The sequence below is a fragment of the Gekko japonicus genome, unplaced genomic scaffold (assembly GCF_001447785.1).
Source record: "Gekko japonicus isolate JY-2015 unplaced genomic scaffold, Gekko_japonicus_V1.1 scaffold232, whole genome shotgun sequence".
Taxonomy (NCBI): domain Eukaryota; kingdom Metazoa; phylum Chordata; class Lepidosauria; order Squamata; family Gekkonidae; genus Gekko; species Gekko japonicus.
In genome coordinates, this window is record NW_015162481.1 from 481,493 (window position 1) to 500,844 (window position 19,352).

The window sequence follows — 19,352 nt, forward strand, 5'->3', positions numbered from 1 at the left end:
GTGTGCGGCGGGGGGGGGGGGGGGGCGGCGGACGTCCCCAACATGACATCATCACGTTGGGAATGCCCCGCCCCCTCCAGGAACACCCCCAAAGTCCCCCGCTGGGGGTGGAAGATGGACTTGGCAACCCTAATGTCCTTCCATCACACTTATGGGAAGCTGCTTCCCTGTGATATTATCCTACTGTCACTGTGAATTGTGCACAAATATCACAACCAAATGGGAATGGGCGATAACCATCAGAAGGGAGGACAACAACTGGATAAGAAAGAATGCACGAGACTGGCCCATAGGATAATGATGATAGTACATGACTGGCTGATATAACAAAGATAGTGATCACAACCAGGTGCAACAATATCACAGGTAAGCAACTCCCACATAGCTTGTGTGCATGTGTGTATAATTCCCACCTTTGTGGCATTGCTTCTGGCCTGCTGTTTTCTACCCATCTGTACTAATACTATCAATCACTCTCTCCATTGTCTGTACTTGCTCGTTTTTTGAAGGTTCAGGTATAATGGGAGAGGAGTCACTGATTGTGATATGGGAAATGGCAGCAGCACTCAAAAGTAGAAAAGGAAGAGACTGTAAAGTTAGCTGTTCCTCAAAGGTTCACTGGCCTGTGCAAATTTCTGAAGGAAAAAGGTAGCCCAGCATAGCATGTTCCTTCTTAGATTCTCCCCTTAACCCCCAATGCCTAACTGGAAACTGGCAATGTGGTCCTAGACAGAAGAAATATGCAAAGAGCCATATACATGAATATTAAGAGATGAAAGAACACAGCTATTGGGCAAGTACTTCAGTTAATAAAAATGTTGTGCTAGATGGAATGAACAGACCCACACCATCAGCAAACAGAAGACATCTAGTAAAGTGCAAAATCCAAGCAATGACTGACTTGAATGAATTGGACTACTGGATTTCTCATTAGTATGGAAAAGAGGCTTGTGATGGTTCATTCTCCCCAGGAGTACTATATTTTTACATTACCAATTAACCATTCTTCACTGAGAGTTTTTCAGCATTGTATATGGCCACATGTGGGCTCTGTAAAAACACAAGATGTGTTACCAATGGTAAACAGAAATTAATGACCTTGAACAGACCAACTGTTTGAATTTATCGTTAATGTATGTCCCAGTCTTCATTACAGCAGCACTGACAGGCTGAAAGTATGTTTTGGTTGACTACTTCAAATATTAAAAATTTGGAGACATCTATTACATTAATTCGTTGAAGACTGTGCTTGATTTTACTTTATTGGCTATGCTGGTGGTAATGGATATATATATTTGGGGGGAGAAGCAATCCTCTCTTACACATCTTTTCAAAATAACTTAATTATATTTTATAGCCTGGGCCAAAAGCCCTGCCTGTTTTGTGGTCTAACAAGGTTCAAATGGAGTTCAGGCCAGTGATGAATCAGAAGGGCAGTCAGAGATGGTTATCTCTAAGAGATGAACTCATCTCCATTTAAGAAAGGCTAAGCAGGTACACCGTGTTCAATTCAAAATGCTAAAAAGAGCCTAGAAAAAAATACATTATCATTTAATTCTTTTTTCACTTTTGGTTAACTATGATATTATGGTGTGATCTGGTCCATGGGGTTGAGAAGAGTCGGACTCGACTGTGCGACTGAACAACAACATGATATTATGCACACTGCTTTATGTATACAACTGCTATGGTGGATCAGACAACAGTATAGTTTATTTGTGAAATTCTAACACTAGTTAGACAGTGTCATCGATGCAACGAACATGAAGTTGAGCAAACTTCAGAGGACAGCGGAAGACCGGAAGGCCTGGCGGGAGCTGGTCCATGGGGTCGCGAAGAGTCGGACTCGACTGTGCGACTGAACAACAACAACAACAACAACACTAGTTTATTATCCAACTAGACAGTAAGAAACAAACAGGAAATCCATCCTTTTAAAAAGTATGCATATAAAACATTTAAATATTATAATAAACACTTTCTACTTTTTATTACTAGGGTTGTTAGGTCCGTTAGAGATGCTGGTGGGAGAGCTGTTCTGGACATTCTGGGAGCCAGAAGTGTAGCCTGTAAGTGATGTGGTGCACCATGCCTGTGTCACCCAGAAGTAAAGTGGGCATGTTGGGGACAACACTCTGGGGTTTTTTGGACAAAACTCTATGGTAAAATCACCCTCAAATCACGGAGTTTTGCCCCAGAACCAGAGCATCGCCCCTGGCATGCCCAAGTCACTTCTGGGTGACATGGGCATGTCATGCAACATTGCTGGGGGGGGGGGGATTTCGTCCTGTTGGCCAGATGGCTGGAAGTGGGCAGAAGCCCACAAAACCGGGCAATCCTCTGCCCCCAACTGGAGAATGGCAACTCTATTAATTACACAAGCTTCAATAAAACTTGTCTCCTGAGTCCTTCCCATGTCTTCAATTTACTAGATTCCAGCTGCTCCAGAAAATTCTAACAGTATTTCAATAGTAGTATTACTATAGAAAAATATAAAGTGTGAGATCCAGGACTCCAACATACTGCTGTCATGCACTGCACATACTTCAATTTAATAAACAAAATGTCCCTTTCTCGGAGGATATGTGATTACATCCATTATGAATGTAGCAGTAGGGGGGGGAAATTTAGAAGAAACAAAATAGTTTGGGTCAGTTCCATCTGAATGTCATCCCTGCTTTGCACTTTCCTAAGTGACCTGGCAGGTGGAACTACATTGTTAAGAGACTATATATATATATATATATAAGATTTTCTTGCTCAAAATCAGCATGCTACAGTTAATTTGTAATTTTTTTTTTTAAAAAAAGACATGCCAGTTCATCAGTAGCAACTCTGAACTCTATTATAAAGTAACAGTAGGGAACCCAACCAGGATTAATAGTGGTACTCAGTCCTGGGATTAGGGGTGTCTTATTTCATGGATTTTTAGGCCATCTGTTCTTCCCTCCTACATTTAGTCCTGCAGAACTATAAACGCACCTCTACCTCAGGGACTATAGAAAGGAATTAGAATTGTTCTGCTTTTCATTATCACAAGATTCAGTAACTCATTTCATTGTCAGGATAATCCCCTTTTACTCTTTCTTTTGCGCTTGTAGGGTATGCCAAAATGACAAATAAAATCCCAGATGTTAGAGACCTGATGAGGTCTCCACCTTTCCTTGAGTGTTGTGTTTAAGCTACTTGGGACACAGTGTCAAAACTGACAGGACCCTGATGCCCACACCCAATATTCATTATGGTTCGTTAGTGATTTGTATAGTTGTCTACAGGCTGAACTTCCACTTCAATCCTCAGTGGCCATTAAATGTTTAGTTTGTCCTCTGGCTTTTACTGACAAAGAATTCATTTCCTATTGTTCAAGTGTTGGAAAGAGTTTACGGTTCTTTCTAAAAGTAACAAAGGTCTTCTGGGTGCTGTAAATGGATTGTTACTCTAGCATATTATTTTAGGTAGTCAAAACTAATTTGAGGCTTTATTTTTCCTTAGGCTAACTTGCAGATCTTTAGCATCCCAGAACCATGGTGACACCTCGACAGACTTTGCCCAAGACGTTAAATTAATTCTGAAAGGGAAAAATGGTTTCTGCGTAACAACCCATTATCTGTATTTCATTCTAGTATATGATTGAAATCTCTAGCATATTGCTTTTTGAAAAACTTGTGACTAGTTGAAATGCATGCAATTTATAGGCAATTCTTGTCGCTGTGGCATATTTAAAGGAGTCAATCATATCACAAACAACAAAAACAGCAACAAAAGTTTTTTCAGAACTGCATCTACCCAGTCTATTGTGTTCCTTCCTCCAGCCCTAGGTTCTCTTAGCTAAACAGAGAGATTGTAACAATTCAGTTTCCTCCTTTTATTTTGGAGATTGCATATATCCTTCTTCCCCCCTCTCAGGTACATAGCACACTATTCAGAATTACTCTAAAATTAGCTTAGGGGATAAATGAACTGTCACAAAATATGTTTCTAAACTTCCTCACATCATGCTGGGATGCAACTTCTGGAGTTGGCAACCCTGCCTTTGGAAGCTAGGACTGTATACTACGAGGGGGAGCCAACAGAAACTTATCTGCCACAGAGCTGAAGCCTGTTTCTCCTGGTCTACACAGTCAAGACCTTCCTAAAAATATCCCTAAGGATTTGAAGGCCAGTAGCTGATCTGTTGATGTAGAGTTTTTACGCCTCTTGATCATTCTCTGAGTCAGGCCCAATCCTGACAACATTGTCCTTAGGATGATCTGACAAGCAAGCATCCTGAATGTCTATATGTAATAGGCTGTAACTGGAAGGCAGGTTGACCTTCTTGCCCAACATACATACATGTATTTCCAGTAGAGGCAATCAGACTGTAGTCTCATTCAGTTCCACGGGGCCTGTAAAACAGAAATGTTTTGCCAGGCATATGGCCGAGACAGCGAAGTTTCCATCTATACTGTCATCATCCCCAGTCACCCATCACTTCTCCGGCATCCACTCTGTCACTGTACCAGTCTCCACTGACACACAGGCAGCACAACCTCACTTTGGACAATTTTGTTATTAGTTCCTAAAATTTGATTTGTTGTTGCGTTAATCAATTTTTAATAATTAATTTATGAAATGTTTTTAACTTGTTGTTACCCACCCTGCCTTGGTGTGCAGGAAAGGGTGGGCAAAAGAAACAAGCAAATAAAGATCACTGAAATCAAATTAAACGAGTTTCTATAATTATTAGATTGTTTGTTGTTAAAACAAAACACTACTATGAACTGAAAAGGCAACATGAGTACTGAACCAGAAGCAGCATTCTTCGGTGGCACAGTGGGTATATCCCACTGTCTTAACATCCGAACTGTGTTAGTTCGAGCCCCGCGCTCGTGTGAGCAGCCAGCCTGTTGTCCCCAGCTCATCGTCCACCCAGCGATTTGAAAGCTTCGGCGAGTAGATAAAATGGGAACCACTTCTTAGAGAGGGTGGGCACACCAATCTCCCTTGTGGGAGGGTGTTAGCTGACGGTCGGGACTTCATGGTCGAGGTCGGAAAAAGGCGAAAGAACTTTTCGGCTACAAAAATCCCTGCAGTGGATGTCTCTGGCCAGGCGGTGGCAGTGTGGTGATGTGACATACGGGTCCTGAAGCCTGGTCAACAAGCAGCTGTTTGGAAAATGACTGAGCCAAGCCAGAAGACGTTTACACCGCGCAATGACAGCGTGTGCAATTTTAAAAAAATGAATATATGTTGTCCTCCCTATCCCCAATGAACATTGTTAGTCCCCTGTCTAATGTGTAACTGTACATTGCTTTGAGCCCACTGGGGAAAGCAATTAATAAATTGAAAGTATTATTATTATTCATGTGAATAAATCACCCTACTGGAAAACACATCCTAGACTAGAACCAGCAAGCTGGGATCTCAAGCTTCTATGACTGTTCATGTCTTTGTAGTTCAGCAAGTCTCACTTATATACATGGTAGGACATGCAACACACAAGTGAAGAGTTCCAGAACTGTAACCTGAAATTATACAAGGCATACATTTTATTTATTTAATATGCATAGCAGGTTCTTCTCTATTATTATTTTAATTCAAATCTGAATAGTGATTTTAAGAAGAGTATACTTTTTTTCAGAAAATGATACGGAGTATTAAATGTCGTTTAAAACATTTATTTTGAATTTTTCAGGGTCTATATCAAAGAAAAGCAAATGTGGGACATTCAAATGTTAGGAAGACTTCAAAGAAAAGTATTGAAAGGTAAGTGTTTTTGGTACTATATGCACTGCAAAAAAATGGGTGAGATGAGATGGAATTGCTTTCATTTGTCTGCTAATCAATCAATCTTAAAATTAAGATCCGTCATATACCCTAACTTAATAAATATAGTTTAACCCTGTAAGCTTGTATCTACCTTTTAAAAGTCAACTTTGGCCTCAACAGAGAGTCCAAGAGCAAACGAGCAGACTTTGATTAGATACATATTCACTCTGTGTTAAGATATGGATAAACTAGAACAGACTTATGATCCTCACCGCAGTGCCTGTTTTTGATGTGGGAAGATCTATCAAGTCTGCCAGCCCAGATGAAATTCTTGTGTTACCTGCAGAATATGGGTTGGGTTTCTCTATACACAGAATGCTGAGTGGAGTATCTGCTTCTCTTTATTTCTGTACATGTAGCTTCCCTATCAATGGCAGAAGAGGATCAGGGCAAATATCTTTTTAAAGATATAAGCTGCTATTAGTAAAAGAAAACCACTTTCCCCAGAATTCCTAAAGTGGAAAGTAGTAGAAAATAGACTATTAGAATTGCTGATTACAAGGTCCTAATTAATAATATCTGGAACTCTGGAAAAAAAACTTTAATGCAAGGTTATCAGTTAATTAAAAGTCTTTAAATGTCATTAAGCAAGGTCATAAGCTCTTGTTTTGCCTCCACAAGGGAAGAAACATGCCTACAACACATTCCCAAGTGAGTTAAAAAAAAAACTATTCTGAGCACATAAGATTCCTCTTACATTACAAACCAACTTCCATCTCTTACACAAAGACTCATCTGGAAAAGAGGCCGTTTACACTGTTTATAAAATACTGTCACATAAAATTTGTAAAAAAACATATTTCACTAAAAATAGCTTGCGTAAGTAAGGGATTAGAGTAGTTTCTGCTGCTATAATTGTTCCTTTGTAGTTTTTTCCATGATGTTTTTTGAAAGTGCCTTTTGACTATGTTTATTAAAGTCAGCACATCAAAAAGGATCAAAGCCACTGCTAGTGAGAAGTTAAAAAAAACCCTCAAAAACCCCAAGTGTGTTGTGTTGTCTCATGGGGGAATTATGCAGATTCAAGTAAACAAGTGCAAATTGTTGAGGTTTTAATGAAAATTTTCTACAATTATTGAATCTGAAGTCATTCGGTATTATAACATCTGCATAGCAGATGGCCATTCTGTATAAAAGGCAAGCAATGCTACTTTGTCTGTTTTAACAGTACATCTGAGATGACTACTTTTTGTCATTGTAAGCCGTTTGCTTCAGCAAATAATTCGTAAAACGCAGCTGCTGCAGATGGTCACCATAGTTATGCGATTGTAAAAATCCGAAACACACAGTGAAGTATTTGCGTATTAGTTTCATTTGCCAACATCAACTCTGTTCAGCTCGAAAGGTATATCCATAAAATTTTGAAAATAAAAAGAGACCAATTCTGACATTTTTTTAAAAAACACACACACCTAAATTCCCATTTGTTACGCAGCTATTGCAATTTTATGTTCCAACTATACCAACCTGTGATGTCTCTGTGAAGAAAAATGAATTCTCCTTTATAAAGATCTATATTTTTAAATTAATGCTTTAACAAAAATAAGTTTCACAGTAATCTATTAGTATTTTTAAATTAATGCTTTAACAAAAAATAAGTTTTACTGTCATCTATTAGTATTTTAACTGATAAATATCATGTGTGAAATTAAGAAATCAATGCCGTTGTGTTACATTTTTACCAATATTTTCTTTTGAAATATAATTATGTAAAACACTTAAGAATAATGCATACTGCAAAACATATACACTTGCTTAATTATTGCACTCAGAGCGGGAAAGTTTTTGTGCCTAGATTGAAAAACACTGTAGAAATTTGCTTGCAATGGTCTGAAATTCACAATCTTAGTTTCCTCCTCAGTACTGTTTAAGGGTAGAACTGTCACTGAGTGCAGTGGAATTTATTTATTTATTCGATTTATACCCCAGCCTCCCTGCCAAAGATTACTCTCTGAAGTACTGATCCTGGATTTACACTGGAATTCATATGACGAAATACAAAACCATTTTCTCCATACAGAAAACTAGAACATCTTCACATCTGTCCAGCACCCCCCCCCCAAACTAAATGCGAGATATGCCATCTTGTACTCAAAATGTCTTCAAATATTTATGTTTGAATGTTACTATGGAATTTTTATGGTTTTAATTGGTTTTATAATGTATCAAATTTTTATTGTAAACCACCCTGAGCCCCGCGTAAGGAGAGAAGGGTGGTCAAGAAATCGAAATAAATAAATAAATAAACTGGAAGATTTGGTCCTCTCTTTGACAGCTAGCTTTCTGTGTGGAGGGATTATTGTTGTTGCTGTTGTTATTATTATTAAGCATTCAGCTATGCGAATACCACTTACTGTCTGAAGTTTTATTTAGATGTAGGTTTATTATCTCTGTGAGGCAGGGTTGCCAAATCCGCATTACAGTATTCCTGGAGATTTGCGGGTGGAGCCTGGGGCACTTTATCAAGGTATAATACCGTACAGCCTACACTCCAATGCTGCCATTTCCCCAAGGAGAACTAATCTATGTAGTCTGGAGATCAATCACAATTCTGGAAGACCTCCAGACCCCACATGGTTGCTGGTAACCCCACTGTGAGGGTTCAAGTACAGTGAGATATGATTGAATCACCATTTTTAAAAAAAATGCTAACTACAGTTAGAGGGGAGGGAGATTTGGATTGGATTAAACCTCCTGCCTCCAGCTCTGTTTTCCCCAATACAAACTGCTCTCCCAAGTTGATTTTTGCTCTATCGGGCAAAACATACAGACACCGATCACAGAACTCCCAGTATTTCATCAGTCTGCACTGTCCCTGCATTGCTGGAATAAATGGATTAAACCAGGAACAGTATGTGATATGTACTGCTGAGCCTGCCAAATTGCTCTTTTCAGTCCCATATGTCAAAGGAAAGACACTGGGATTTGAGATATATGAATATGCTGTAACGTATCAGAGAAAGAATACTGTAAGAGTAGCTAAGAGGAAATGACAGAAAGGAAAAAAAGGATTAAAGTAGACAAAATAGGCTCATAACTATGCAAAGAGAGTTAGAAATGTCTTGTATTCAACTCTTGCTGCTGGTTTTTCCATGCTACAACTGAAGTATGACTGGAAAAGCGTGGGAATGCATTTGCTGTACTTGTATGTACAACATTCTATTTATGGATAAAAATGATTTCAGCCTTCAGCATTTCCACAGTCTTTCATATTCTATGAACCTTAAATTTTTCATTTTTAACTTTTAAAACAATAAAAAAGCACTAAGATTTATTAGCCCAAGTAGGAATATTCCTGATGAAAAAGCAATAAATCACCTAGCTTGGCCTGGAACTTATACTTCTCAGCTACAAATTGCTATCTTTATCTCTTAAACTACTTATGCCAGCTCACTAAAACCTGGCTAATATCCAGTGGGGAAAAATGCACCGTTTAAATGACTTTTATTAAGAGACTTCCTAATGCAGCAAATGCACACATAAACCGTAGAAATTGAGCAGAAGATTATTTCTGATAGATACTTTATGATAGATTATTTATAGATTATATCTATAGATAGATATTTATGATTATATCTATAGAGAGGTATTTATGACAGATTATTTATGATAGATACTTTTCAGTTAAACTTTAGGCTGGTCTTCATTTTTGAAGTGGTAAAAATAGTTGTCATACATAAAAAAAAATCATTTTGTGTGCTTCTGATGATGAATTTAGGGGAGAAAATTTAGAACTTAAAAGTCTTAACTTACAGACCAAATTCTTCCAGCTCAAATTTGAACTCTGAAAATTTCCAACCTAAATCTATAGGTTGTTTAATTACCACACAAACTTTGTGCTATATTTTTTCTGCAGTAAGTCCTATAACGTTATCTCACCCTAATTCATAGTATCAAAAATCACTACATAAACCCAATTGGAAAATCTATACATATGATGGTGGTGGAAAGTGCTATGAAGTCGCAGCCAACTTATGGTTACCCTCATGTGGTTTCATGGCAACAGGTGGTCTGCCAGTGCCTGTCTCTGTGTAGAGAACCTGGACTTCATTGGTGGTCCCCTGTCCAAGTACTAACCAGGGCCAACCCTACTTAGCTTCCCAGATCTGATAAGATCAGCCTAGCCTGGGCTATCCAGGTCAGGGCATGCATATATTATAAAAGTAACTAATTATCCCAAATTGTTGGATGACAACCACACATTGCTCACAAGACCCTGGGGAATGTAGGGTTTGTGAACAGACCACAGAAATATACATATTCTCCCTGCTCCTTTCTTATTGCTTGAAACTTGCTCCCATCATTCTGTATCCAGTTTCGTTAATGATTACTGAGTGAAAACCGGGTGTGCTCTTAAATTCACAGCTTTCACATCTCAGGTACAGGAAAGTAAAGGTAGTATGTACAACAAGGAAGATCCTGGGATGATAGTGCAAGCCATCTGACTTTTAAATCTTGAATCCTTTGTTCAGCTGAACTCACCTGGTGAAATGTGTACTGCTTCAGTGAGCATTAAAGATGCCACAACGTTGGGGTTTCTTTAAGAACACTGATATACACATTACTGCTATAAATTTAGAAGCATATTATTTGAGGTTGAATTTGGCACTTTTATATGCATTATACAGCCAATACTTCTCTCAGCATGACAATGAATGAATACAAGCACTTACACTGCATTATTAATTAGAGCCTACAGAATATTAAAATCTCTATTTCAAGCACATAAAGACATTTTTCATTTCATTGCCATAAACAAGTCACCATAACTGTTTTAATATACAAGTTCAAACAGAAACACAACACAAATTCCAGAAATTCCTGTTTGACAAATTGGCGCTGGATTCATTCCAGTCTGACTTCCGCCCCAGTTATAAGATGCAGACAGCTTTGGTCACTCTCACAGATGATCTCTGTGTACAGTTGGACCAAGGCAGGTCAACACTGTTGTTGTTGCTTAATCTTACAGCAGTGTTCGACATGGTCGATCATGATCTTTTGATGCACTGCCTTGCCGATGTAGGAGTGTGTGGGGTAGCCTTGAAGTGGCTTATCTCATTTCTCCAGTGTCGGGGACAGAGGCTGGCGCTAGCAGAGAGGTTGTCAACTAAGCACCCACTAGTATGTGGGGTTCCTCAGGGGGCAATTCTCTTTCCAATGTTATTGAACATCTATATGCACCCCCTCACCCAACTGGTGCAGTGTTTGGGGCTGGGCTGTCACCAGTATGCTGATGACACCCAGCTATACCTGTTGATGAGTGGGCGGCCACAGCCACAGCAAATCTGGATGAGGGCTTGGAGATTGTGGTGGGATGGCTGAAGCAGAGCCATCTGAGACTGAATCTGTCTAAGATGGAGGTTCTGTGGCTGGGGAGAGGCAACTTAGGGCTGGGGTGCTGTCTCCTGTCTCCTTGACACCTGCATCAACTGTCAAAAGCCTTGATGTGATTCTGGATGCCTCCTTATCAATGGAGTTCCAGATCACAAATGTTGCCAGGCTGGCATTTTTCCAGTTATGCCAGGTCAGGCAACTGGCTCCCTACCTGTCTCACCCCAACCTAGCCACTGTAATCCACACAACAGTCACCTCCAGACTGGACTACTGTAACTCGCTCCACAAAGGGCTATCCCCTTGAGTCTGACCTGGAAACACCAACTGATGCAGAATGCAGCAGTGTGAGTCCCCATAGTGACTCCACACATGGCACATATCCATCCTGTGCTCCGTGAACTGAACTGGCTTCTGGTGGAGTACCAGATCAGGTTCAAGGTTATGGTGCTAACTTTTAAGGCCCTTAATGGTCAGGGACCCACATATCTTTGGGACCCCCTTTCCTGGTACATCCCTTGAAGAGCATTACTCTCAGCTGATAAGAACCTGCTGGTGGTCCCCAGCCCGAGAGACACCGGCTGTCCTCGACCAGGGCCAGGGCATTCTCAGCCCTGGCCCCAACCTGGTGGAACGCTTTGTTGAATAATATTTGCGCCCTGTGGGACTTAATGCAGTTCCACAGGGCATGTGAGGCAGAGATGTTCTGCCAGGCATTTGGTTGAGGATGATGATGGCTTTCCATTTGACTGGCACCCTTGTTTCTCCTGCCTCCCCTCCCAGTGGCATACTCTGGCAGTTCCATCACCATCTGATTGATCATAGATTATTGTTGTTGTATAATATATTTCAATTTTTAAGTATGATTTTATGTAATTATTTTATACTGATGTACACCGCCCACAGGGGAGGGCAGTTAAAAAATCTAAATAAATAAACAAACACAAAAGTCCTTCTTTCAGTCCCCAATTATACAGAACAGATTAATGCATATGAATGGCTGAATACAACTGTTTGGTGATCCCTGGCTTGAATACAGTTAAAGATTGGCAATGTGGGTCAGGTAACACACATTACTGATTATACACTGGCTAGATATGGTTGGTGGATAACTTCCTTCCTTCTTCCCAATACATTAACCAGGAAAAATGTATCATGTGGATGACACACTTGTTGGAACAGCTAAAAAAGCTGAGTGTACTCCCTCCCAGGAGGTGACATAGTCAGACTTCTGAGATGAGTGGGAACCACATACAAGGTAGCACTGAGCATGCATAGTCTTGCTAAAGCAGCGGCTCTAGGACAGCACTACATTAGACGCAATACCATCTCTCTTTGACCAATTAATCCTGGAAGCCTACATGCACAGTTGGGTTAAACCTTCTTATCTTCTGCCTTTTCTTCTACAAGATGAACTGAAAATCTAAAACCTCATGTCCACTCTGGTTGTGCTTGAGATCTTATGTTAACTTCAGCAAAGCACTCAAGTTCATGATACCTTATTCTCATCTTAATGCTACTGTCACAAAACGTCAGAAAATTCCTTACCTTTACTCTTAGAGTTAGCTTTCACATTCAAATGTCCACTGAGGTTTGATAAAGATGCTAGTAAGCATGGTTTACTAGGATTTGGAAGAGGTTCCATAGAGACTACCATCTGAGTGGTGTGGACAGAAATCTTCTGACAACAAGAAATGTCCCTCCACAGGTTTTCTTGAGTTGAAATCTTTTGAGCTCCATCACCATGATCTTCCAAGTCAGAAATCCTGCTTTGATAACATTGGGATGTTAAGGTGTCACTCTTCTTCGGAAGGCTATCAGTTGCTGAAGCATTTTTCTCCTGGATCTCATAATCACTTTTGCTTCTGATCTTTTTCATAAATTGTTTTATTTGATCTAGTTTGACAAAGCTGAAATTGACTCTCAATGGCTTTGATATATCCACATTTATGTCAGCTGTTGGACAAATATGAAAGACATAAACAAAAAGGAAAGAATAATATATCCCATCAATAATTGCTTCATTTATTGTAAAATGAAATTTTAATTGATTTGCGTATTGTTTCTCACAATTTTAGTACTGCACAGGAAGTTTCATAATCTAGCACATTTAAAAAAATTAAGCACTGGGATGCTAATAATGTAACTCATTTTTAACAACTGAAAAATAGTTACCTATATTTAACTTTAACTTTTGCAGATTCAGGATTCTAGCCATGTTTAGGAGATCAGGAATCAGAGATCAGGAATCAATGACGAGGATGAATGGGGGCCTGGAGACCAAGCCCTATGAGGAAAGGCTGAGGGACTTGGGAATGTTTAGTCTAGAGAAGAGAAGGTTGAGGGGGGAAATGATTGCTTTCTTTAAGTATCTGAAGGGCACTTAGAGAAGGGCAGGGAGCTGTTCCTGTTGGCATAGGACTCGTAATAATGGGTTTACATTAAGGGTGTGAAGGTTCCGGCTGGATATTAGGAAAAACATTTTTTACAGTAAGAGTTGTTCAACAGTGGAATCAGCTACTTAGGGAGGTGGTGAGCTCCCCCTCACTGGCAGTCTTTAATCAGTGCCTGGATAAACACTTGTCAGGGATACTCTAGGCTGATCCTGCATTGAGCGGGGGTTGGACTAGATGGCCTCTATGGCCCCTTCCAACTTTGTGATTCTATGAATGTGCTGCAGCCCAGGCTCCGTCACCTCACCCTACATGAATTCTCCCATTTATCATGAAATCCCATTGTTCTTCAGTACCACGTATTTCCAAATAAGTATGCACAGACAGGACTGTATTCCTTATCTGATCATTAATGGGCTGGATCTAATGGCTTCCCTCCCCAACAAAAAGAATATTCCTTCAATAGAAGATTCCTTAAAGAAGAAGGGAGCCATTAAACACATCTCTATGTTTGTGTGTCTTCAGCTGACTACTATGTTAAATGAATGGATACTCAGCTTGGTTATGTTAAGGATTATCCTACTGTTACAAGACTGATTCCCTAATGTTGCAAATATACATTTCTACCTTTCCCTTCTTTTTCTTATTACTAATAAGGAGGTTTTCTTTAGAAATTGGAGACAAAAGCTGATTAAAGAAAACTCCATATCACCCATCCTGCTTTATTAGAAACATATACATTTGTCTATCAATTTTCAGTTCTAGTAATAATAATACAGAAGTCAAACAAGCTAGGCTAAGTAGATAGTTCCCTGTTTTCTACAATAAAACTTCCCACCACAAAAATTTCATCATGCTTGATAAACAAGTTCTTGGGTAGGCTTTTCTTGGCTAATTATATGTATAATTGCATAAATATTCAGACTGGAGCCTTCACAGCAAATGTTTCAACAATCACATAATGACAGAAGGATTATTTTTACACATGAGAAAAATTAGGTAATAAATTCATTTGGCATTTTTTAAGAAAAACATATGAAGCAGAAATAACATTGAGCAACTAATGTGTTTTCAGGGCACAATACTATTCCTGTGGAAATCAACAGCAAAATTTTCATTGGTTTTAATGGTGCAGGATGGAAGCGTTACATTATCTTATCCTTTTATCCACTGTAATTTGCTTTGAGAACCCCCCCCCCCCCCCCAAGTAGACAGCAGGCTGAATATAGGATTTACAGAAAACAATGCCACAAGAAGAAACAGCAGCATTTATTTCAGTTATGATTGTATATTTCTGTACTGCTTTGATTAATAAAGTTCACGTTAAAGGAATAACTGCAACCACCTTATTACCATATCAACCCTGATTACATGATGTGGAAGTACCATTATAATTTCTGTGGCACTTACTTCCATGTTATGGCCACAGTTCTAAAACACCACAGAACCCAGGTGGCATACTTAATGTTACTATTGTAGCCCCTATCCACAAAGGAGGTTGTCAGGTTGGAACAGCAGGAAGACACTGCTTTTACAAGAAAGAGATAGAGAGACTTGTTTTGGACTCTCACAAATACAAATTTCCTCTTTTTTTTTTTACTGTTAATTAATTTGCTTTCTTTATAGTACTTCTCTGGCTATTTTTTAATACTAACCTTTCTGTTACCAAAAATTTCAAATTATGTTTGTTTATTTAATAGTTTTTAATCTACTTCTCCAAAAGATTGAAGAAGAAGAGATTGGATTTATACCCCGCCCTTCACTACCCAAAGGTGTCTCAGAGCGGCTTTCAAACTCCTTTCCCTTCCCCTCCCCACAACAGACACCCTGTGAGGTAGGTGGGGCTGAGAGAGCTCTTGATAGAAACTGCTCTTTTTCAAGAACAGCTCTTATCAGAACTATGGCTTGCCCAAGGTCATCCAGCCAGGTGCAAGTGGAGGAGTGGGGAATCAAACCTGGCTCTCCCAAATTAGAGTCCGCACACTTAACCACTACACCAAACCACTACACAAACCACTACACCAAATTGAAGCAACCAACAGGTTAAAATCACAATAGTTACAATAATGATCTACAACAAACTATACTGCAAATTAAAAACAGCAGCAGAATAACACCCTTTCTCTTTCAAATGTGCTCTGAAGAATGATACAAGCAAACCTGAACAAGGGAAATGCATCCAACACCCTCTGGTACAGACTCAACTATTAATGGCTTTAATTCAGAATATCTGAGAAAGGCTTGATCCATAAGAATCTAGCACGAGTGTCAAAGTGAACAACAGAAACAACTTCCTTGGAAAGGCTAGAGTTCATATCTAAAGCTACTAATCTGAACAAGCTCAGCTGGACATTATACAATCACAGTTTAGAAAAAAAAAGTCTTCTACATCACTGTCACTGCCACCTTATACGCCTGCAAATGGGCTGTACACTCTGCCCTATTACTTCATGATGTTCAAGTCACCTTTCCATGTGATTCAAATCTGCCAAATCCTCTGTAAGGTAGTTATAAAGCAAGGGATGAGGGCATTGGACAGCAACCCTGTTTATTCCCCCAGACCAAGGGCTTGACAGACGCAATCTGAAAATCCCCCAGAGTACTCCAGGAAATTATCAGTACACACAAGTTTCCTAGGGCAGCCCATTCTAATCAATCCACCACCTATGCAAAATGGGTGATGTAATGCTAACTGGGGCACAAACAGAAGGCTTTTAATTACTGCTCACAATTTTTGAACACCTGCTAGAACACAGAACAATAAAATGGATAAAGAGATCACACAAACACATTCTCATTTATTGTACACTCCCAGATAGTGATTTAATAGTGAAAAGGCAGAGACTCACATTACAGTAATGAAATCAGAAAGGGATTTTGTATCCCAGGGGCAATTCTTCTGTTAAACACACACACACACACACACAGATCCTGTGGGAGACCAAAAATCAGAGTAAAAAAAGCCTTTCAATGATTTCTCTCCATTTTTAAAGTTCCAACTTCATTTGACTCACCAGTGATTAAATTACTTACATTTACAATGTATTTTGAAATCTGTTATAAACACTGATAGATTCAATATGCCTAGTTTTAAGAAAATCATAACATCAATAAAGAAAAATTATATTCCTCACCCTTGAGAATCCTGTCTCAAATGTCCTGCCTTTTTAATCTAATGAAATAATATACATCAGATAACTCAATGCACTGTGACCATTCTTAGCCAAGCAATACTGGATTCTTGGATTCTTTAATTCTCTTAGCACAATTCAAGAAAACATGAGAAAACTGCCATACATGTTTATGGAGACAATTCATAGGACAGTTATCCCTCTGCCCCTTTATATTATTTTTTTAGCTATCCAGACTCTGAATAAGTTTTCTGTGCACAGTTTGTGTGTGATCCAAAGCCATACTAAGTACTTCCTTTTTGGTAGTTCTTCTTACCAAATTCTAACACTTAAAAAAAATAATCTCTCCTGAGAGACTGCTCAAAAAGTCTTTAAGATTTCAGTTCCCTGACTTCTTCCTGGATTAGAAAAGTTGTTCACTTTTATCTATCAGCTTCAAAATATCAGGTTTTTGTTGTCATCCCCTAAACATATGTCCTTGGAAGTACTCGCTTGCTTACAAAGAAGTGCCCTTATAAAAGTTCAACCAAGGTTGTTTGATAAGTATGCTCCTTAAAACATTTGAAAAACTGTGCAATGGGAAAGCTTGTGTGATTTACTTATTTATTTATAGTCTGCCTTGGGGACTCAAAGTGGATTACACAGGGTGAGTCAATAGTCAACAAAATTGGACATTCAATAAACAATACATTAGGATTGTAGAAGCCTGAAACCAACTAGAAATCTAAAAGACAGAACTGAAACACAGCATAAGTATTAACATGACAAACTGTTAATTTAGCTTCTTCTATTGTTTTACTTTGGAAAGTCTTGAGTATTTATATTTTGTATCCATGATTCACCCTATAAATTTCATGCATCAGTCCCATCCTTCTTCCCTGCTGTGTCTTTAAAATTCTAGAAATGTGGACATGACTTGTATGTCATTAAAAAAATTATTCCCAGCTTTTGTGTTTAATAACAAATATTATCATAGGATCAGATCCTAAACAGCTAGAAATGGAGCAAGCTTGTAGAAAAGCCACATTCCACTCTCCAGAGCTGGTATCTGCACCACCACCTGTTTTTGAGGGTTAAGGGACTCTCAGAAACAGTGTAGGATGCAAATGGGAGGAAGTGGAAAAAAATCACATGGGGGCAATTTTCACAATATCCCTGCATAAGTAGGAATTGCCTTGACACAACAGCAGCAGGGATATTCCCTCCTGGAACATCTCCACTACAACTTGGACACATGTAAGGTTGCTTCATTATGACTATGAGGAAAGCAAAATCAGCTCCTGAACATCCATACACAGAGGCACCCAGTGTTGTCACCTCCTGCCTGGGAAAGGCAAGGAAGGGGACTTGATCAGTCTGACACTTTCGCCCCAAATTGTGGCAACTTCCTCAGGAAAGGGAAGCTGTTTTGGCCTGAAGCTCCTTGCTGCAAATTTGGTATTCTTGGCCTTGGGAATGGACAAGATTCCATGCCCCTCTTCCTAATCCCAGTGCCAACTGGAACCAAGAGAAGAGAAAATAGGGAAAAAAAATAAAGATAATTAAAAACCCACAGGAACTGTGGAAAAACTGTAAAATGCAGCTGAATCTAGGAAACAGAGCCTTCCTTCTGGTCAGGTTTGAAGCTAACCCTGTCTTCCACCAGGAGAAGATGCTTTCCTAGATGCTTTCCACTGGCGACGAAACAACAGAGAGGACAAAAAGGCAGAGCACCTTACAATCAGTTTGTTCTAATCCATCTCCATGGGTTTCTAGTTGCTGCTGTTTTTCAGGTTTTTCCAGATCACTGACCTTGCTAATGGGTATATGCTATTTTTCCATAGGAAAAACATGCTTTTTATGAATAGTTGATGTATGTTTGAGGTGGTGGGAAACAAAGTGAGCAAAGAACAGAGAAATGTATCAGCGAAGATTGACAAGAGGTCATTTGGACTGATGATCAGTTTAAGCAAAGAATAGGAACCAGTGTTTTGAGTAGCAAAATATACACATGATTAACACTTATTACGCAACTAGATGCTAAGAAAATTATGAAACTGAATTTAGCCCCAATCAATTTTACTGAATTGTGCTCTTAGTCACTAAGATGCAGATACAGAAAGACAAGTGGATGTATGAGACTACAAAAACCAGTTACAATAATACCAGGGAAATGATTTATTGATTAGTTTAATGAGATCCAGAATAATGATGATAAAGGTGAAGAATGCAATCAGTACCCTTACTCCAGATCCATGGATCAGCAATATATAATCAATCTTAAATTAACACATGAAATGCAAAAAAAGTAAAGGTTTATGGGGTAGGAGAGAATAACAGGAGAGAACAAAAGCAGAAAACAACTCAAATGAATAGATTTGTAACAATAACTTCCTAGAATTGTGCTCGGAAACAGATTAGGCCATACCTGTCTTAATAAATACTATACCTCTTTGAGCTCTACTAGAGGCATCTGCTACATTTCTCTTCCTTCTGTTAAGAAATGCAGTTATACAGCTACGTCACTATTACAAAAACCTATTTGTAAAAAAGCAATGAGAAAAATAACCCTACCAGAGCGTTCAAGTGTTTTTGCAAATGACCTTAAGTTAATTAGAAAAGTCTGCACCTCGGTCAGTTCCCCTTCTCGCATGTCAGTTCTCATTAAATCAAAAAATTCTCATTTCAAAGTTAACCAACACCATGGTTA

At 39.0% G+C, this 19,352-nt stretch overlaps 1 protein-coding gene across 1 annotated transcript in view; it reads right to left on the reverse strand.

Moving 5' to 3' along the window:
• VPS13B (vacuolar protein sorting 13 homolog B (yeast)) overlaps positions 1–19,352 on the reverse strand; it is a 512,836-nt gene that overhangs the window by 111,513 nt on the left and 381,971 nt on the right. Inside the window, exon 36 of the mRNA XM_015405853.1 lies at positions 12,688–13,095. Coding sequence (XP_015261339.1) covers positions 12,688–13,095 — 408 coding nt within the window. The remainder of the gene's footprint in view (positions 1–12,687; positions 13,096–19,352) is intronic.